This window comes from Theropithecus gelada, chromosome 5, assembly GCF_003255815.1.
Source record: "Theropithecus gelada isolate Dixy chromosome 5, Tgel_1.0, whole genome shotgun sequence".
NCBI lineage: Eukaryota > Metazoa > Chordata > Mammalia > Primates > Cercopithecidae > Theropithecus > Theropithecus gelada.
The window spans coordinates 143160511-143182130 of NC_037672.1; the positions used below are offsets into that span (position 1 = coordinate 143160511).

At 39.5% G+C, this 21620-nt stretch overlaps 1 protein-coding gene and 1 pseudogene across 4 annotated transcripts; one reads left to right on the forward strand and one right to left on the reverse strand.

The window, feature by feature from the left end:
• Positions 1–1155: 1155 nt before the first annotated feature.
• On the forward strand, positions 1156–16247 carry LSM6 (LSM6 homolog, U6 small nuclear RNA and mRNA degradation associated). Of its 3 annotated transcripts, XM_025385420.1 has the most exons (5): positions 1188–1284; positions 2933–3036; positions 8710–8813; positions 13612–13725; positions 15937–16247. In XM_025385420.1, the coding sequence occupies exons 3-5, from the start codon at positions 8720–8722 to the stop codon at positions 15969–15971; spliced, it is 243 nt and encodes an 80-aa protein (XP_025241205.1). In that variant the 5' UTR covers positions 1188–1284; positions 2933–3036; positions 8710–8719; the 3' UTR covers positions 15972–16247. The 3 variants fall into 3 exon arrangements, with proteins under 3 accessions (XP_025241203.1, XP_025241205.1, XP_025241206.1); XM_025385418.1 differs by lacking the exon at positions 2933–3036 and having other exon boundaries at positions 1156–1284; XM_025385421.1 differs by lacking the exon at positions 2933–3036 and having other exon boundaries at positions 1188–1334.
• Positions 8984–9499, reverse strand: LOC112625455 (annotated as a pseudogene). The gene has a single exon (XR_003119600.1). The product of XR_003119600.1 is annotated as a guanine nucleotide-binding protein G(I)/G(S)/G(O) subunit gamma-5 pseudogene (transcript).
• Positions 16248–21620: the final 5373 nt, after the last annotated feature.

Genomic DNA, 21620 nt, shown 5'->3' on the forward strand with positions numbered 1-21620 from the left:
AAAATTTTATTTTATTTTTTAAAATAATTTAAACAACCAGTAAGGAATGTGCAATTTGATGTCTTGCAAAGAAACTTTTTAGGAACAGGCCTTTTTATCCTGTTATGTTTGTACTTTGCAAGTAATTATTTGATTTAAACGGTACTTTTCTTAAAATTTTTATTTATATTATATTTTATATTGCAAGAACTTCAAATACAGTCCTCTCAATAAATCAGTAACTGTTTGGTCTTTACCCAAACTGAGCTTTTATAGAAGGATATAAGGAAGTCTCTATTCTTTACCAAATCACATCCACTTGTTTTCTGTCCCTGATATCAATCAAAAGTTCATTTCTTCTGCCTTTAGCCAAAAGAAGGTTACAAGGGAGGAATTCTTTATCTCAGAAAAAAATTCTGCATCTTAGATTTTATAACACCTAATGGGGTTAAGGATCTGTGTTGGAAGATCTTATTGCTTTGTGTATAGCGTTACAAACCATAAATAAAATTAAAGTAAGTTTTCAGCTGATGAGAGTATATGTGGAGGGAGAAAAAGGAATCAAGTCTTGGGGTAACAGTTCTCTTTTTTTCCCCTTCCAATCCCATTAATAGAAAGAGTGTTGAGAATTCATGCAAAATTCCAAACCAAGTTCCCATAGTAGCACTTAAATAATGTCTGCACACCATTTCCAACTGGAACAAGTTTTTAATGTAACACAATTAATGTCATTATAATTCGGAGTTACTTGAGTGATTTTAATTATTTTTTTATCAACATTGCCATGGAAACAGTCTCTTGCTAAAATGGCTTAAGTCTTCACACATTTAATCAATATCCAGAGGTAGATTTAAAGACTTGAGGTGTTTTATTTATTTATTTGCTTTAAACTATTCAAGGACGTTTCTGGGTACACAGTGCCGTTACTTAAACAGTAAATTCCAGTTTACTATGACTTCAAGTTATTTTTTACACTTCTGCAAATAAATCCTGGACAAAAGATCACTTCTAGTTTCCTGGATTTTTGTTTTTGTTTTATATTGTATTTGTTTTGTATTCAGATTTCTGTTAGAGGAACTCCAGTGCACCAATTTTGCTACTAGACAAAACAGGATTCTCGGATTTGCGCGCTTCGGCGCTGACAGGCGTTTTCGGCCCCAGCGGGCTGCCGTAGCAGAGAAGAGCAGTGATTGGCCGAGGCAGAAAAGTGCCGCTGCCTCGGCGGTTTCGGTTTTGGCTGCGATCATCCGCGGAGGCCGGACTCGTGGGGCGCCTGGAGTGAGGGTTCTGGATCCCGCCCGCGAGGTGAGCCGCACGGCTGCGCGGGCCGATGACTGGGCCGGGCGTAGCCCCGGGTTCGACGCCCCAGTGTTCAGTCGCGCTGTGGAGCGGCGGCTGCAGCGGCCCTAGGCCGGGCGAGGCAGCCCCGGAAAGGGCCTGAGGGGAACGGGCTGGGGCTCCGGGAAGGGACCACTGACTGGCAGGTTCCCGCGAAATGCCGCGTCCAAGCTCTCCGCGCACGGAATGGCCGGAGAGGTCTGATGGTGGGCGCCGGGACCGCCCTCAGCGAGGTGCTTAGACTGCGCGGAGAGTAGCGGCACCGTCCCGGCTCCCACCGAGTTGGCGTCCGATACCAGTTCAGGTTGTTGAAGTTCCCCAGGGAGCCCCGAGGTTAATCCCATGATTCGGCGGGAAAGCGGATCCCGAACCCAGGCCTAGGCTTCGCCAGTCTTCCAGGGCTTCAGGGAATTGCGAACCGTTCCCTACATCGGGGTGGCTGCGCCTGACCACAGGAATTAAGGACTGGACTCGCCTGTCTTACTGAGTTGTCAGGCCTAGGAACCCAATTGTATGGTCTTAAGTCCTATCGCCCGAGGTTTTCTGTGCGTTCGCGTGTCCGCGCGCGTGCATAGCAGGCGTTTTTAAGATGTGTAGCATTAGGATGAAGCGGATTACCCTACCCCACTGCTCTTAGTAATATGTGACTATTGTAGAAAATTGCAAACATGGAAGACTTTAGTGAAGAAATAATATTCACAACCCTTTCACCTACAATCTTTTTCTCCTGTGTATGCTAGCTTCTACTTGAGCTAAAAGTGTACGTGTTTAATCACTTAACAGTATAGTTTTCCACTTCCATTTAAAAACTCTTCCTAAATATTATTCTAGTTTTGTATCTTCTTTTGATTGACTGTCCCTCATTGTGGATCGCAATGTAGGTCCCATAAATTATTCAGTCATTTCCCGATTGTGGGATATTATAGATTGTTTTTGAATTTTTGAAGCTCTTAGCACCCCAGATAATACTTTGATAAACCTTTCCCCCCCTATTTTTTAGATTATTTCTTTTTTTTTTTTTTTTTTTTATTTGAGACGGAGTCTCGCTCTGTAGCCCAGGCTGGAGTGCAGTGGCCGGATCTCAGCTCACTGCAAGCTCCGCCTCCCGGGTTCACGCCATTCTCCTGCCTCAGCCTCCCGAGTAGCTGGGACTACAGGCGCCCGCCACCTCGCCCGGCTAGTTTTTTGTATTTCTTAGTAGAGACGGGGTTTCACCGTGTTAGCCAGGATGGCCTCGATCTCCTGACCTCGTGATCCGCCCGTCTCGGCCTCCCAAAGTGCTGGGATTACAGGCTTGAGCCACCGCGCCCGGCCTAGATTATTTCTTTGGACTAGATTCTCAGAAGTGAAATTATCAGATTAGATGCTTTCATCTGTAAGGCCTTTTTTAGGCCTTCGTACACATTGCTGCAGTGTTTTCCAAAAAAGTTTTTCAGGTGTTTGGCAATTTTACTTGCTTGAATATTGTACAGAAATCTTGAGAGGCTTATGTTTGTGGGGTGTGTGTGTGTGGGTGTGTGTGTGTGTGTGTCACTGGAGTTAATGCGTTACTACCTGAATGTTAGGGCAGGAAGAGACTTAAGTGGTCATTTGGCATAACTCCCTTATTTTGCAGATGAGGAACCTGGGGCCATGAGAAGTGAAATGATGAGTTATCCAAGTCACACAGCTAATTAAGTAGCAGAGCTGGGATTAGAACTCAGGTTTCCTGCCTCCCAAGTGAGTACCCTGTGCTGCATCAGGCAGTCTCTCACTGAACTCTGGCATAGTAGATATTAGAATTTAAAAATTTGTTTACATCACCTGGAATATTCTCTCCTTTTAAAAGTGTACTAACAGATTAATGATCGGAGGGACCTGTAACACTGAGAAATTGGAAAGTGATTATTTTCATGGCCAAGACTAGAAATCCATTATTTAGAATGGCAACCCCTTCAAGATTTTGACAGTTGTTTTCAGGTTCCCTTTATGTTAGAATAAAACATCCCTGATTAATTATAATCTACACTCCATCATTTGGTTAGAATGTAGCTTTTGGTTATCATTTGCTGTACTTTGGAGATTTCTTTAAAACTCCTCACTTTAAAACCAAAGAACAATGTTGTTGGTGGTTTTTTTTTTTTTTTTTTTAGGGCTTATAGCGGAGATTCTCAGCTTCCATTGACATTTTGGGCTGAACAGTCCTTTGTTGTGGAGGGCGGTCCTGTTGTAAAATGTTTAGCAACATCCCTGGTCTCTACCCACTAGTATAGCAGTAGCACCACCTTCCTCAGTCATGACAGCTCAGTGTCCCCAGATACTTCCAAATGTCCCTGAGCAGGGTGGGGTGAGGTTGGGGGGACTGCCCCTAGTTGAGAACCATTTGCTTAAATAAATTATCTGGAGAACTTCATAAAATGTAAAATACAGTGCTTTTACCTGAGTAGACTTCAGGAATCTGCATTTTAACAAGCATCTCTAGATTTGGAAACAGCTGGTTCTTGAATGACAGAAAGGGTTGTTTTCTCTGTCTTTGGTGGTCCTAATAGAGATTACTTGGTTAGTATTTGTTGAAGTACGTGCATGATCCTACTAGTCACTGTATTCATAGTTTGAGTTTGGTGGGGGCTGGACAGGGATTTTGCTTGGCACTGGCCTTGAATGTCTCTTCCACAGACTTGGGCAGTGTGCTTAGGCCTTGAATGTCTCTTCCACAGACTTGGGCAGTGTGCTTAGGTACTAGGGATACCAAGTGAGTAGGATATTTCCCCTGTCCCCAAGGAGCTTAAAACTCACCATGGGAGACCTGTCAGCAAATGGAAAAATTACAAAGCAGCCTGATAAGGACCATGACCGAGAGTGGAAAGAGGTGCTCTGAGTGGACTCACTTCGCCTTTGGGAGAGAGGGAGAGAAGTAGCGCCTGCTGCTCAGGAAGGAGGGATTGGTATGAAGCCTTCACAAGACAGCGAGGCACTCCACTGTGTCAGAAGGGAGGACTTGGAGAGCTGTTCTCCGTGTCTGATCGCCTCCTCAGACACTGATCTATTAGTCTAGTGCTGCAGTTACTTGGATTGTAATGTTTCCTTGCAAGTTTTTGCTTTTCAAATTTTTTTCACCCTAAACTGTAAATATGCTAGGAGTAGGTAAAAACTTACAGGTAAACATTGCCAAGAAATAAGGATTTTCATGTCTTCTGCCCAGTGGCATAACCCGAATCACATGAGATAATTTTCTTCGCGTTTGTCCGTTGTATTTCTTTGAGGCTAATTTACAGCACTTTGTCACGTTAGGTATTTTTTTCCCCAGTGCTGCTACTCTCCGACTGGATTTCTCGCTGCCTCTATTGCGATTCCCCAAGATTTAACCAGAGAATCTTAACTTATTCAGAAGGCAGCTGTACCTGTGAAAGCGCTTGGGGTTTGGGGTCAGTCTTGGCTTTGCTTTCCACCTCACACGGTTTCTCTGTAAATTGCTTATGAATCTAACGCTGGTGGCACATAGTTGGATTAATAAAAGTTCTTTTTTTCTTCATTCTCTTACCAAAAAGAAAAGAATTCCGTGCAGGGCACTTCGCAGATGTTTTTTCATTCTAGACCTCTCAGTAGCTTCTGACAGAAAATATACTGTCTTTGACTTAATAGCCATTTATGAAAATAGGTCATTTGCAACAAGCCTGAGTAGGAGTCAGGGGAGGGAGAGGAGGTATAGAGAGTGATTATGACTTTAATTTTGAAAGGAGAAGTTTTACCAAGGTGACCCTGAAGAAAGGTCTTTTTCCTCTTATGTGTTTATGGTTCAAGAGACTCATCTCTTGCTTCAGAAATTGTCAGAACTGTTCCTTCTGCCTTATCCAATTTAAAAGATGAAAACTTAAAATTACTTGAGCCAAGTGATGGGAAAAATTGTGGTGTCAAGACCAATTTACTCATACAAAATGGATTTATGGGCAAGTCATTAAGTAACAGGGAGTACCAAGGAAGCCTAATGAAGACTAATGTAAAAGATATGGCTTTCCTAAAGTGATGGATAAAATGTGTTTGAGGCAACCCATAAGGTTATTTCCAAATAACCTTAAAAGTATTTTTTCCCAAGAGATTTAGTAGAATGTAGATATTCTAGAGAACAGATGAGAAGCTTGTGAGCCCCTCTTGTCATGTGGCTTACAGTAATTTGAGAGAGAAAAGACCCACATAAAGAATACAAAAGAGGGCGTAGTGACAGGTTATAGCAAATAAAATCAAATGCCAAACTGTGATGCCAAAACTAGGTGAGATGGGCATCTCCACTCTGCTATGGAAAGTAGAGAGTGGAATCCAAGCAACTTCCTGCTTAAAAATCCCTGTTTCCTATCATTGACAACAGTATTTCCCCTTGCCAGTTATTTCCTAGGCTTGTTCAAATAGATTCCTGGCTCCTACCCCAGAACTACTGAGTAGAATCTCCAGCTGATCCTAATGATTCAAGTTTGGGAAACTGACCCAGAGCCTGAACTCCGTGCTCCTGTGAATGTTGCACAGCTCCCTGCCTCAGAGGCGTCTCCTCCTTGCCTATGTAGATTTTACCTTCTACCCAGGCACATGTCCCGTGCCTTTTCTGACTTCTCTTTCAGCTGGAGGGTGATGCCTTTTCCTTCAAACTCAGCTCAGGTGTTAGCTTCCAGAAATTCTTCTTTGATCTGCCAAGCCTGGGATAAGAGAGTGTTCTCTGCCCTTTTGTGCATAATTCTATCAGAATATACATCACCTTTGTAAAATTCTCTGTTTACACGTTTTTTGCCCTCTGTAGAATGTAAACTCTGAGGGCTTAAGGCCTTGTCTTTGTGTTACATTTCCCAGCCCCGTGTACCTGAACTTGACAGGTGCTCCGTGAAAGTTGGAAGTGTTGATTGCCTTCAGGAAGAGATTGATGTTAATTGGAATACAGATAAGGCGTAATGGACAAGGTGTTATCTTTGGTGAGCTTAGAAGAACATGTCTGTGTTTTTTAAAAGGTGTGGAAAGTTAATAATACCTTTAAAATAACCTGTACTGTCAAGCAACTGATAGTCAAGATTTGCATTCTTTTTTCTGACAGTTATTAACTCTTCCCAGTTTTTGCTTTTCAAATGTTTTTAATCTGAAATTGTAAATACTCTATGAGTAGGTGAAATTAGTAATAATTAAAGTAGTTAATATCTCTGTGAACTAGAGTCACATTACAATGTATTTTAGTGGTTTTTAACATAAAGTGGCTACTTTCCTCTCAGTTTTATACATGATGAAACTGTGGCATATTGGGATTTAGTATCTGTGACGGGAGATGAACCTGACTCATCAGTTGAGTATCAGGCCTTCGGAGTTAATATTCTCTCTGGATGTGTTCAGCCTCAAAACAGCACGTGTTCAAAACGTAAATAAGGCGGTTTATAGATGAATAGGAAGATTTGTATATTTTCACTAAACTCATTAAAGGTAATGAATCTGTTACAGTATTTACTTTGTAATTTTTCACTTTGTACTCAGAACAGTATAAATAAAATTGCTGTGTGATCTGAGTCCTGAATGAAAAGTGGTTGTCCTGAATAGTAGTTGTAATTGTAATTGTAATAGTAGTTGTAATTGTAGTTATCTGTTGAGATTGTGGAGCTAAAAAAATAAGCTGGAAATTAAATGGGAAAGTTAAATTAACATTTGTTGAGCAAAATAATTACTCGATCGCATTTTAAAAACATCTTTCAAACCTTGGGGGCAGTGTAGATTGTCCAAATGATAACCCAAAATTCAAAAATAATTTCTGAAATTTGTATTTTCTTTTATTTGACTTAGGATGTTGACTTTTCTTGACTAAAGAAAATTATTTTACTTAAATTACGATTGCTTTTGTTTATTCACACTGTTTAAACAAGTTTAAATTTTTCTAGATTTTAAGTTCTTTAAGGACAGAGCCTTTGTGTATGACATGTTTTTGAATTTCCTTGCACAGTGTGTACACATACATATTTGTTGAACCCAGTAACCTGGAGTTCCAGCTTACTACATCTGCTGATCCTGTATGAATTCACTATGAGAACATCTCTAAATAATCCTTCTCCTCACAAATTCAGATTATTGAGTGGATGGACTTAGAGTGAAATAAGCATAATGGAAGAATGTTTAATGAAAAAATTTCATTGAAAACAAAAGAACAGCTTGAGTTCTTGAAGGGAATCCTTAAAATAGTGTTTCCATACTAATTTTTAAGTCTCAGTGCTATATAGCTGCTGAATAATAGTGATGCTGAATTTGACTGAAACAGAAACACTAATTTCTGAAATATTTTTACTCAGTTTTTGCTTAACTACAGTCTTATTAACTTGCCAACATATTTTGAAAGAGAGCTGTTATATAAGAAAAGATGCATTTTGAAAGGAGTGATGTGCAGCTTTGCATGTCTGATACTGTTGATTTGGGTGTGTAATGCTATCTCTTTTTCTATGTTAGACTCCCATTATTCTTGAGTTTTAAGACTTTTTCTTTGTTATTTAGAGCATATATCTGTTATAGTCATAATAGAATAATTAAAAATCTTTGGCTATGTTATTGCCTTTCAGAAGGCTGTTTAAGGTTGTGATTAAGAGTATGGGCTGGCTGTCCGCTTTCTAGCTGTGTGACCTTGAGCAGAGTGTTTAATCTTTCTGTGTCTTTTTCTTCATGTGTAAAATGAGCATAAAAACAATACCTGCCTTTTAGGGTAGAGCAATTTAAATGGATTAATACATACAAAGTTCTTGGAAAAGTGCTGGCATATAGTACACTCAAAATTACCATTAGATTATAATTCTTTTCAGAGATACCATGTAGGCATCAGTTGTTCATAAATGTGTCGGTTCTATATAATATGGACTTTAAAATAGGGCTGATTTGAACTTGAATGTTCCGTCACATTTGGGAACAAATTATTTAATCTTTCTGTGCCTTTACTTTCATCAGCAAAATGAGGGTATTAAGACCTTCTTCCCAGGGTTCTTGTAAAGATGAAATGTGGTAGTGTTTATAAAGACCTTAGCAGAATGCTCCGCATAAAATAACCAACCATTCACTGAATGGAGGTGGTAGTGGTTGTAATGGGTATACTGACTGTGTGTCAGGCAGTAATGATAAGTGATTAAGAGCAGGTGCTTTGTAAACACAGGACTTTCCCTAATGAGGCTATGCCATGGTGTTGTGGGAACTAAATAAGGTAATGCATGTAGAATGTTCAGCTTAGTATCTGGCTCATAGTAAGTAACTGAAAACATGTTACCCGTCATGTAGTAGCAGTGGAGTAATACGTGTCTTCTCACATGGTCCTTTAATACTTCATTTTCTGTACGTATGTTAAGGGCTGTAAGGGTTTTGTTGAATAATCAGCTTTGGTCTTTACTTTTTATTATTCCTTTTCATATTTTGATTTAGGATTGTTAAAATGAGTCTTCGGAAGCAAACCCCTAGTGACTTCTTAAAGCAAATCATTGGACGACCGGTTGTGGTAAAATTAAATTCTGGAGTGGATTATCGAGGTAATATTTTCATGTTTCATTCTCACTGGTGTAACTGAATAAGTAAATGTGACTCACTGATTTTTATTAACCTCTTAAATATACCCAATAGACCAAAAAAGTACGGGTCATCAGCAGTTTTTATGCATATCTCTTTTTCTATCTCTCATATCATTCCTTTTATTTATTTTTTTCATACTAAGTTTTATTGTATGCTGCTGCCAGTGTATATAAAGCAGTTACCCTTGTGAAATAGAAATTCATGAAAATTCAGAGAGGTAGATGTTAAGGAGTGACAAAAGTAGAAGTTTGTATATTATGGCACATGTGTTACAGGGATAAGCTTTTGCACAGGCTTCAAATGTAGCTCTCTTGAATATTCACTGGATCATAAGGAGTGGTTTGGGAAACCTTTGAAAGATTCATTTTACTACAAAAAGGAACAGACTTTCTGGGGTCTGAAGGGATTTGTACTTGAAGATGCTCCAGTCAGCAAAGGGTCATGTTGAGCATTCTGCAGACAGAATTGTTTCAAGTCTGCAGCTGTCTGGGAAACTTTTACGCAGTTGAGCCCGGCCTCCAGCTGGAGCTGTTGAACCACTTTCTTCATAGCGGCGACACTGGAGGAGCCAGACATGGTGCACACGACGGCTGGGCTGATTCGTGGGTCGGTGGGTCGTGGGTCGTGGGTCGGCGGGGCCAGACAACTGAGCCGGTCATTCCTTTAAGAAGGACAACTCTGACAGTATAGCATGTGCTTCTGCCTTTCAGTGTGATTTGTGTGACTTCTGTCTCCTGTCTGCTTTGAGATCATCCGTGCCTAAGTTCCCTGGTAATAGCAAGGTATTCCTAGTAAACTCAGGTATGAACAACTCAACTGAAGAACATCTTGGTGCAGCAGCATTTGTTTTTGCAGGAGTATTTAAGATTGGCAGGTAGCTATTGAGTATCATTTTACAACCTGAATGTCCCACTTATATAACGTATAATGTGTGGGGCGACAGGGTGAGACTATCTCAAAAAAAAAGTGCCTTTCTGTTCTTGGAGAGAATATTATTTTTAAGAGGCTGCAGTGCTTTTGAAATTAACTTTATAGGAAGAATGGTTTCAGATTCCATTTTTTAAAGTTACTGAATTTCTTATCTTCCACAACTAAGGTATGTTAAGTTACCTGAAATATTTCACAGGCGTAGCTAACTAATTCGTTATCTGAGTGACTTGGTCTCTTGGGTTGCTCTAACAGAATACCACAGACTGGGTAATTTTTATTTTGTGCGTTTTTTTTTTTATTTATTTCAGTAGTTTTTGAGGTACAGGTGGTTTTTTTGTTATATAGATACATTCTTTAGTGGTGGTTTCTGAGATTTTGGTGCACCCGTCACCTGAGCACTGTACACTAGACTGGGTAATTTTCTTTCTTTCTTTTTTTTTTTTGAGACAGAGTCTCGCTCTGTCGCCCAGTCTGGAGTGCAGTGGTGCGATCTCGGCTCACTGCAAGCTCCGCCTCTAGACTGGGTGATTTTCAAAAACAGAAGTTTATTTTCTCACAGTTCTGGTGGCTAGGAAATCCAAGATCAAGGTGCCAGCAGGTTCAGTTGTCTGGTGAGGGCTACATCCTCCGGAGAGGAGGAATGCTGAGTCCTCACGTGGCAGAAGGCAGAGGGCAAACCAGCACACTGCATGAAGCCTTTTTTTATGCAGGCCTTCATCCTGTTAATGGGCAAGTCCCCATGGTCTGCTTGCCTCTTAAAGGCTCCCACCTCTTAATACTGTCCTATTGCCAAACACCTGAATTTTGGAGGGCACACATTCAAACCATAGCACAGGGTTTTGTGGCCTTTTCTTGGTCTCTTTTCTGAATAATTAATCATCATAGTAATCTCTTGAGCTTTTTCCTTTGAAATCTCTGTTGACCATCCCCACATAGTAAAGGAGGAGCTAGGACTCAAGTTCAGGCTCGGCTCATAAGCCTGGTTAAGAAACCACTCTGGTGATTATGTGCTCCCTTAGCTTGTTGCCATTAATAACATATCTCCAGTTTAATTTTATTTTTATAGTAAAACTAATGGATTCATATGGAATACTGAGGTACTGTAATGTCTCCTGTACTGCCTCTCACCTGTGAACTTTTGATGGCCCCATAGGAAGTAATAGACTTCTAGGGATTTTAATCTGACAATTGATTAAAATGAGGACATTGTGTTCAATATCTTCTCAGTACCCACTTTATTGAAGAGATGAACCAGCCTGACCTTTTTTCTCTGTAGTCTTTAGGGAAAATTTTTCTATTTATAAAGGTAATACATGTTTTAGTTTTGTTTTAATTTTAGAAATGTAAAAGGAAATAATAGAGAAAAGTATATAGAAGAAAGCCAAGTCTCCCCAATGCTACCATCCAGAGATAGTTTACCAGTTTTGACCTCTATATAACCATAATTTGACATAAATGGAATCAGCTGTACATGCAACCTGATTTTTTTTTTTTTTTTAAACATGAAACAATGCATTTAGTTTTATGACAATATAGAGGGTTTAATGACTGCATAGGAATCTCTTGTGTGGCTGTACCATAGTTTTGTTTTTACTTTTAACCAGTTTCCTGTTAATGGACATTTAGGTGTTGACCAGTTTTTTGCCACTGTAAACAACTCTTTTACTTTGACATATATTGTGAACAGTTGACCAAGCATCTCTTTAGAATCAATTCCCTGAGCTAGGATTTACAAGTCAGAGAGTATTCCATGGCCCTGCCTCAGAGAACCTGGGTTTATCCTTCATGTTCTCACCAACTCTTGTATTAGCTTTTTTTCATCTTTTCCAATCTAATTGGCAACAAGTAATATCTCATTCTACATATATTTTATTTGTTTACTAGTGAGATTGAGCAGTCTTTCACATGGATAGTAACCATAATTTTTTTTCCTCTTATGACTGTCTGTTCGTGGCCTTTATACGATTAAAACAAAATGTTCTATACTATTAGATAGCCTTACTAAAAGAACGTGCTTATTTTGTGGTTTACAAAACACCAAAAAAAAAAAAAAAACCCAAAACAAAACACAACATACAAGAAAAACCTCCAACTCTCTGTAGCAGTTTCTGTGTAAGAAAATGTCTTGTTTTGGTTATGTATAGTAGGTTATCTCATGGAGAAGGAAACGGTTATATTTCTAACCCCCTGGGCAGTTTTTTTGTTTTTTTGTTTGTTTGTTTTTTGTTTTGTTTTTTGTTTTTTGCCTTTGCTGTGAGAATAGATACTTTAATTAGAAGTGAACTTTTTTTTTTTTTTTTTTTTTTTTTTTGAGACCAAGTCTCACTCTGTCACCCAGGCTGGAGTACAGTGGCTCAGTCTTGGCTCACTGCAGCCTCTGCCTCCCAAGTTCAAATGATTCTTCTGCCTCAGCCTCCCGAGTGGCTAGTGTTACAGGCACCCGCCACCACGCCCGACTAATGTTTGTATTTTTAGTAGAGACGGGGTTTCGCCATGTTAGCCAGGCTGATCTTGAACTCCTGACCTCAAGTGATCTGCCTGCCTCTGCGTCCCAAAGTACTGGGATTACAGGCGTGAGCCACTGTGCCCAGCCTGGACATTTCATTTTGAAATTCTTTTCATTAGTTTTCAAACAGGTTTGCATATTGTGCCTCAGAAGTTTCTTGCTCATTTATAATTGTGGCTTATATGTAAAATAATACAGCAGGAAATGAGCTAAAGTTATAGCTTAAGCTTTCTTTGGCTAGGAAATAATTTTATTATTCACAGTCCATTCTGGTTCTTTGAGAGTTTACCGCTTTTAGCAGAATTCTGGTAGATTAATGTCTTATGCTGTCATTACACACACAATTTTGAAAGGAAACTTTTTTGTTTAGAGGATAATGGGGGCAGAGGCAGAGAGTGAGGAGCATATTAATGAAGTTAAGACATCAAATGAGAAACTATAGACTCGACTAATTGAATCTAGTATTTGTTTTTAAATTTTTTTTTCTAGAAAATACCACTTTAAATTAGAGACAGAGTTAGAGGCTTGCAGATTTTCATCTTTTGAAAAAGATCATTAGGTTAAATTTTACAAAATTATACCATCTTAACACAATTAAAGATTCACTCAAACTGTTTCCTTGAAAGCTCCCTCAAATGTTTTTGGCCATTTTCTCTATTAGTTTTGATTGGAAAATATTATAGCTGTAACAAAACAGAACAAGATGTGTTATAATGCAATATGTTGCCCTATATTCTCAAGCTGCTCTTCACTGTGAGTCACAGCTTTAAGATGTTCTTTCGGGAGCACCTGCTGTCTCCTCTTCTATTATTTTAACAGATTGTGGAGACTTCCTTTTAACCCTGGAGTACATTCATCTGCTGCAATAGATGTTGTAAAAGGATGAAATAAATCTGCCAGACCCGTATTTCACTTAGTGGCTGAAGTAGGAAATGCCATTGGAACCAAGGATCATTTGTTCATGCATAATTGCCCACCTTGTGCTTAGCTTTCACAGAATGGTATTTTTGTTGGATTAGTGTTATTCTCTTACTTTTTTGAATGCTTTAAAAGTTGCTATGTGGTCATACATACCGTGAGGGAAGTGACAGTTTGTTGTTTTACTGGGTAGTAGTGGGTGCGTGACTGCCTTCCTAGTCTTCATTCAGATTGGCCTAGAGTTGTTTTGTGCTTAAGCTGTTGAGTTTCATTTATGGTATGAATTCTTTTATTAAGCATCTAAGAGCTAATGAATAAAGAGATCGTCTGCTCTAAGGTATGCCCTGTAATTTTCAACTCCTACTTGCCTTGTATTTCTTCTTTTTGACTAAATATGTCTACAGGGGTCCTGGCTTGCCTGGATGGCTACATGAATATAGCCCTGGAGCAGACAGAAGAATATGTAAATGGACAACTGAAGAATAAGTATGGGGATGCATTTATCCGAGGAAACAATGGTAACATTTCTTCACCCTACAGTACAGCATTCATTCAAAATAAGCCTTTCTGTTTATAATCCAGATCACCAAAGAGTTTACTAGATAATTTAAAAGTCCAGTTTTACGCTTGATTATTTTAAAATGCTTATATGTCAGTTTGACCAGTTATTTTTTTAGATACATCATGGAATTTTTAAACTAAAATTCCCTCCTTCCCTTCCTTTAGTGATGAGGAACTGGGGGCATTGTTCTCCTGACCCGGAACCCTGCTCTCTTGAATATAGTGTATTATTATCTCCCCAACACATATTCCTGCTTCTTGTAGCCTGGAAGTTGCAGCTGTAAGAATGGGCACCATTTCCCTGCTGTCTTTAATTTGCATAATTTGGCAGTTTGTCCTATTTGTCCCTTCTCTATTAAACATTCAGATGCTTTCTGTGCAGATTTGCATCCTTTGATTTGGCAAAAATGGCAAAATAGAAAAAATAAAGTTACTCAGTTTTTTAACAACTAATAAATTGCTATGATTTTTATAGTTATTTTTAAGTACCTAGTTTCAAAATGAAAATTATGATAAAGTCATATTTGTATTTTTGGTGGGGAGGGAAAAATAACAGAATTACGAGAATTACCCTACTTCTTGGTTCCATCTCCCAAATGAAACTCTGGGATTCTCGAGTTCAGATTTTTTGTTGATTTCTTTAATTCTGGATGTCTTCAACCCCCTAAATAGTTGGATCTCTTTGCTATAAACTAAACTTCCTGACTTTTATAATAGTCTGTCCCCTGTGCTTACAGTACCATATTTCTTCATATCATATTTTTACATACATTATTTCCTGACTTTCTAGTCCTTTCTATTTATAGAATTACCCTATTTTTCATATCCTTATTTGACCTCCTCTTTTTCCTAAGAAATGTTATGATCTTGCCTCGCCTCAAGACAGCTAATAGCAGCAGTCACCAGCAGGTTGGGTTCTGTGCGTGTTGATAGGGTAGATCCTTTAATGTGCACACTACACCTAGGACTTGGGGGCCAGGGTTGGGGGGTGGCTGTACTGTGCATTCTGATGCTTCCCTTCATGTCACATTTCCCATGATGTAATCCGTGACACTCATCTTTAGACTACCTAGTTCACATCATTGGCTCTTAAAGAGGATCTTGACTTATTTGATTGATCTGTGCTATGTTCTTTGATGAAGACACCTTACTGTTCACTTTGAGCAGGCCTCTCAGAAGCCGAGTAGGCATGCAGGGTAGAAGGGAGAGCCACCTCTAGTTTAGCCAAAGTGACCCAAGCATTTCATTTTGTTTCATTCCTACAAACCACACATCGTAAGAGTTCAGGCTGGTAGTCGTGAGAGGACCAGCTAAGCAGAACATTGGGTAACATCAAAGTATGAGACTTTAAAAGGAACTCAGAATAAGGACTTTGGTATCATTACAAAAAAATAAACTCCTCAGCTCTTGTTTATCTGAGTGTTGCAATTTAGAAGGTAAACACCAAGTTTAGAGTTTGTATTGGAGAGATAGATGAAAATACGTTGTTTATTCTTAATTTGAGATCTAACCTGGTTAGATTTACTGATTTACTTTCTGAAAAGCATTTTTTTTTTCCCTGAGATGAAGTCTCGCCCTGTTGCCCAGGTTGGAGTGTAGTGGTGCAGTCTCAACTCACTGCAGCCTCTGCCTCTCAAGCTCAAGAGATCCTCCCACCTCAGCCTCCTAAGTAGCTGGGACTACAGGTGCATACCACCATGCCTAGTTAATTTTTTTGTACTTTTGGTAGACACGGGATTTCACCATGTTGCCCAGGCTGGTCTCGAACTTCTGAGCTCAAGTGATACACCTGCTTCGGCCTCCCAAAGCGCTGAGATTACAGGCGTGAACTACCGTGCTCAGCCCTGAAAAGCATAATTCTTACACTTCTAACTATAAAGCATTCTTAGATGCCAGGGACTTTCACATATATTTTATTTTATCTTCCTGGTCACACTTTGCAGAGTAAATGAGACACATGGATGAGAATAGAGTAGACATCAAACCCGGATGTAGATTCATAAAACTAGTGTCATAGTACTTCTAGAGTTAATTGAATGATATGAGAATTCATTTTAAATGTCAGATGTATCAGACCAAAACCTGTTGGCTTTTAAACATGCTACTATGTATACTTACAAGCAGGGTTTTTTTTTATTATTTCAATTTATGTATTTTTTTCTTTTCAGTGTTGTACATCAGTACACAGAAGAGACGGATGTGAAGACACCAAAAGAGCAATGCTTTTCATAGTTGGATATATTTTTTTATGAATTTTTTCTAATTTTTCCTTCTTTTGTGATACAATTTGTCCTGTTTTTATAATAGTTGGTGATTTTTCACTGACATGTAAGACAAATGTACACAATTGTGGATTTAATTGTGAAATGTTCTGTCACATTTAAGTTTCAGTCATTATACCTCGTTGTCAGTGTACAGAATGCTAAAAGAATAAAAAAAAGACAAAATATATCTCTTCCTACAAGATTCTTTAACTTAAGTTTCGAGGAGCGTCATTTCATTTGACTTGCTTTTCATATCCAGCTAAAGTGATGCAAATATTTTATATAATGTATGGGCATATAATTAAAACATTTTAGAGGTATCCTCTTTTATTGCATCCTTTTCTGTTATACAAAATCCTTGGGTGAATATGTTCTAAAAGGCATCCAGTTTCAGTCTGAAGCTGCGAAAAGGGGCCACAAGATCAGAAGTTCAGCCACTGATTGAGTCACCTAAATAGAAAACAGAATTGGAGAGCTAAGAGTGCCACTTGCACATAAGGAGTGGGAATTTGAATTGAGGTGCTGGAGAAATCCTAAAGATGAGCAAGAGGGAGGAGAAGGCCCTCCTGTCAGCAGCCCCCCTGCATTTCCTATGCAGTTAGACTTTTTAGGTTTCCCTGCTCCCTTTCAGGAGCATTGGCATCAATGTTATTCTCTCAGTTTATGAACACAGTAGGGGAGGGGCCATTTCTGTACATCTCTCACAGTCAGATTAAAGCAAAGCCTAGAGTTTGTAAATATAATTCAGGTTCTAATTGCCGAGCTGAGATTGGGAAAGAATGTTTCCTAACTTGCTTAGCAAGTGGCTGTAGGGAGGCCTTTCTCAAAAATCAGCTGTGTTTGCATGTGACATTGACCAGGAGCAGAGCACCAGGCTTTATGTTGCTTGGCACAAGGCAGCTCCTCTGGTTGTATGACTCTTGCTGAGAGGGTTTTCACAATTTATTAATGAGCTTTCCACAACCCTGCTTTATTCTCCACAGTTTTACGCTGTCTCTAGGAAAAACAAATATATCTGGGCACTGTGGTTGAATGAATACCAGACAATGGTGTGAATGTTGTATTGGACTTCCTCTTCCCTCCCTCCCCAATCTAAATAGCATTCCTGTTTCAGGAGCTGGTGGTGTGATTTGAAACAACTGCCTGGTTGAAGGATATGGGGGCAGGATCGAGAAGGAGGGAGGGAAGTGGCAGTGCTGATTCTGGAGAGGTGTATGTAGTGTTTTGTCTTGGTTTATTTTAAAGATCAGAGAGTAATTTGAAACAATTATTTTTTAATTAATAACTTGGGAAAGGTGAACAGAAAGATTTCACAGGGTTTTACCATGTGCACACTGAAAATAAAACACTTTATGCTGTGCTTCAATAATTTATCACTTCTTGACAGGGGCTTGGAAAGGGTCCAGTCTGTAAGTACAAATCACCAATTTGCTCTTTTATAAATGAGTTCTTTTGAGGAGAAAATGGATGGCCCTCCAAGTGGAGCATACATGTTCTCATTTGTTTTGTAGAATATGTGGGGCTGCCAGGTTATCATGTCCCTTCATTCACTTACATCAGCCACCTCTAAAAGCAATTCCATTGTAGTCTCCCACCAATCTGTAGCATCCTATTTTTTCTAACTTCTTCCCTGACCTCCCCTTTGGTATATGAGTCTTTATTTTCCCCTTGCCATCTCTCTAGTTTAATAGCTCTACAATGGAGTACTGTTTTCAACCATGGAACTACTTTTAATCAAGATCGACTTTGGGAAATGCTGCCATTTTTATGGTAATAAAGGAGTGTATTATGCACTTGGACCCGCGCAAGTCGTCCCTTGTGTATACCTTCACATAGTAGAACCATGAAACACAGTGTAAATGCTAAAATTGCTTTGTTCTTAACTATAGTCTCCTAGAGGTCAGTGAATGATTTCTAGTTACATTGTAGCGAAGACATTTGTTCCAGGTTGAAGAATTTTTTACTTGAGGATATAACATTTTCCCTGTCTCTGTGCCCCCAAACCCTGGCTGCCACACTCTTTCTCTTGGGCTGTGACAAAACAGAATGTTGAGTGAGAAACAAAATTGTGCTTGATTTTTCAGACTATCTGACTTCACGTTCTGTTTTGGTCTTTGAGCTATTCCTTGGCTAATCTTCCAACAAGTTGAATTGATTCTTATTTCAAAGCTGTTTATCCCAAAACAGAGCTGTTGACAAGTACAAATACAGATGGCAGACATGTGGTATGATTTTCATGTTCTCATCTCAGCATTCAGGAAGGGAATGTTATTGAAAGATGGTTTACATCTGAAGCTTTCTGCTCAAGGCAATATGGAATGCATGCTAGGAGTGCTTAATTATGCTTAATTAATAATAGTAACAAATGCTTACGGGATTTCCTTAAGGTCTAAAAGTGCAGCAGCATTGGACTTGTTGTGTAAGGCTTATCACCCTGGAGGCTATAATAATCTGTAAGAGTGGAAGCAACCTCTAGGGGGTAAAATTGTCTTTGATAATCACTGACTCTTGGGTGACCTCAGTACAGCATTCCAGGCCAAAGATCCAGATTGTTCCCTTACTGCAGGCAGACACGCCCGTGATTGCACTGACCTTTGTCCTCCGAGCAGATGATCCTCCAGAGTACTGGCTAGCTTATATTCAGAGGTAAATCCCAGCCCATGCTGTGGCCTTGCTGTTCCCCACAGCCCAACTGCATTAACTATTATTTTTTTTCTCCACAAAAAGAAATTGTTGGTGAAAGGAAAACAAACTGCAGTTTTTCTCCCCACCGACCTGGTTTCAGGAGGCCGTGTGCTCAGTGGCGTGCCCCTGTCTGTCTTTCCTAAGCTTGCCCGTGACCATTGTGGAGGTAGACACCACCTAAGAGTGGCAGGGTTAGTCCTGACCTCTGGGGTCTGAATATCCAGCAACTCCCTTAATTCCAATCACTGCTGTCTGTTGTACCACCAGTACCCAGCAGTACAGCTGTGTCTCTGTTGTTGACCGACTAACTTAGACTCACTGTTGAAGTCCAATTAGCCAAGAGTGGGGGTGAGAATGCAAGAGTGGACGGTGAGAGTGGTACGTGCCATGTATGACAGGACCGTGGAGAAAGTCCTCTCTTAGTCCTCTCTTATACCTGTTATGTCTTTCCTTTAAAAGATGTGGGAGGTGGCCAGGGAGTGGGGATTTGAGAATGTGGCGACAGAAACCAATTTAGCATTTATTGGATGACAGCTGTAGACAGGCACTGTGCTATACCTTATGGGGGGTAGATAAAAAAGGAAATATGACGTCGTTCACACCTTCCATACTGAGTTTGTAGGTTTGGGTATTTATGGGGGAAAATGGTACTCTCCATCCTTTTTTTAAAAAATTGGGCCAAAATAGTCAGAATTCTTTTAAAAATCTGAACATTTTAGATGGATTTGATCATCTCAACTGTCCGTATCTTGAAATTCAGGACTGGGTAATTTTGAAATCTGAACGTAACTATGCCTTATTTACCCACAGACCCAGGTAGTTCAGCCTCTGATCTTTGGTTTTTTTTTTTCCTTCCCCTAGCAAAAGCCAGCCTTTGTGTGGTTTAGCTGAACAATCATGTTGGATTTTTTTTTTTTTTTCCTATTTGAAGATCCATTTTGATTCACCTGCAGCATTAAAGGATTTTCTTCATAGTAATTTGGGAGTTATAGCAGCTAGAAAGGCAGAGGCATATTCTAAGAACTTCATGAAATATAAAACACTGAAGCACTTGGGATAGACTAGTTTTCAATGCCTAGGTTACACAAATGTTCAAATTCACATGGGCTTCATTTGTTCCAAGTTTTATAATGTAATGGATGCTGGTGCGTTTGGCAATATTTTATACCAATAATTTGGATTAAAGGAGAGGTCAGTTTATGAAAAGTTCACGTAAGAATCTTAGAGACAATTTTATTACCATCATGTGCATACGGTATTTCAAGTCACTATTCAGTGTTTATGTCAAATAGACGTTTTATTGAACTTGGAAAAATGAAAAAATTAAAAATGTGTAATATGTACGGTTGAGTGGATGTTGCTGGGATACAGGGCTCCTTGTACCCCGCCCACAGTAGTGTGTTAGTCACGAACCCCAAATCTCAGTGGTTTGAAACAACTAATGATCTTACTCTTGCTCCATGTGCACAGGGGCCCATAGGTGGGATTCCGCTGATTGCGGTCACCTGGGGGTCCAGGCTGAGGGAGGCAGCACCTTATGTTTCCACCACCTCGACCTGAGGACTCAGCATCTGCTGCGGCAGGGGAAGAGCATAAAGAATCACTCCCTGGCTCCTAAAACCTTTTGCTTAGAGCTAGTGTCATTTCTGCCCCATTATTAGGCAAAGCAAGTTACACGGTCAGGGCTTACTTTAAGTTTTCAGAAAAGTATAATCCTTTCATGGACCCGGGAGAGACAACCAGAAATACTGGTGAACAGTGGTAATAACCTACCACATTATGTGTACCAGTCATGGTTCCTCCAGAGAAATAGAACCAATAGGATGTATAGAGAGATTTATTTTAAGGACTTGGCTCCCACAATTGTGGAGGCAAGCCCAAAATCTGCAGGGTAGGCTGGCAGACTGGAGACCCAGGGAACAATTGCTATTCAAGTCTGAAGGCTAGCTGCTGGAAGAATTCCCTCTTCCTCCAAGGAAGTCAGTGTTTTCCTATTAATGCTTTCAACTGATTGGACGAGGCCCACCCACATTATGGGGGGTAGTCTGTTTTATTTTCTTTAAATAGGTCTACTTATTTAAATTTTAATCTCTTCTTTTAAAAATAGCTTCATAGCAACATCTAGAGTAGTGTTTGACCAAATATCTGGGTACCATGGCCTAGCCAAGTTGATATACGAAGTTAACTATCACGGTATGTTAACCATATCCTTTGCATTATACATTTTCTTAATCATTAGTAAAGCATTCAGAAGTATAAAGCCTTGATGTGATTTTTACTGTATTGAAAAAAGAATTCTTTCTCTGTTAAGACTTGGGTTGAGGGACCTGTGCTCCTGGTGTCTTAATCTATTTATCATTAGATTCCAAAGAAAATAGTAACTGGTTTCTTCATGGTTTCAGAAGCTGAGTCTGAATAGATTGTTTTGGTTTGGTTTTGTTGCTGCAGTTTAACTTACAATTTTCTATTTAATATATTCCTATATTTAAAAGAAAAAGCAGAAGGTAACAATCTTTCCCTAGACCAGGTAATTTTATCTCAAGCCAACCAAATGTGTTCCATCCACATACTGTGAGGAGAGATGATCATGGAGTCTTTAGTATACCTCAGAACTTGCCTTATGTAAAACGTGTCTCAAAGGCACAGGGCATGTTATAGCTAAAACTTTACCTTACCACTTGATACAGTGGAGTTTTATGGCTCTCCCTTTTCAGTATATTCAAAACCCTTTACAAGTATCTTTCTCCTGAGAAAGTGAATGTGCTCCTGTCTTGTTTAAAGATGTCCCATCAACAGGACCTGATCTCCAGTTTGCTTTTGTCCTTCTCCTAATTGTGATATTCTTGGCAGACCCTGCTTTACACCCTGTTCCTTGTCCCCCTGGCACTGGCATAGATAGAAAG

Bases quoted from the DNA above. Each gene is read 5' to 3' on its own strand.
- LSM6 (XM_025385418.1), top strand. From the start codon at position 8,720: ATGAGTCTTCGGAAGCAAACCCCTAGTGACTTCTTAAAGCAAATCATT. The intron at 8,814-13,611 runs GTAATATTTTCA...ATATGTCTACAG, and splicing joins TTCTGGAGTGGATTATCGAG to GGGTCCTGGCTTGCCTGGAT. The intron at 13,726-15,936 runs GTAACATTTCTT...TTTTCTTTTCAG, and splicing joins ATTTATCCGAGGAAACAATG to TGTTGTACATCAGTACACAG.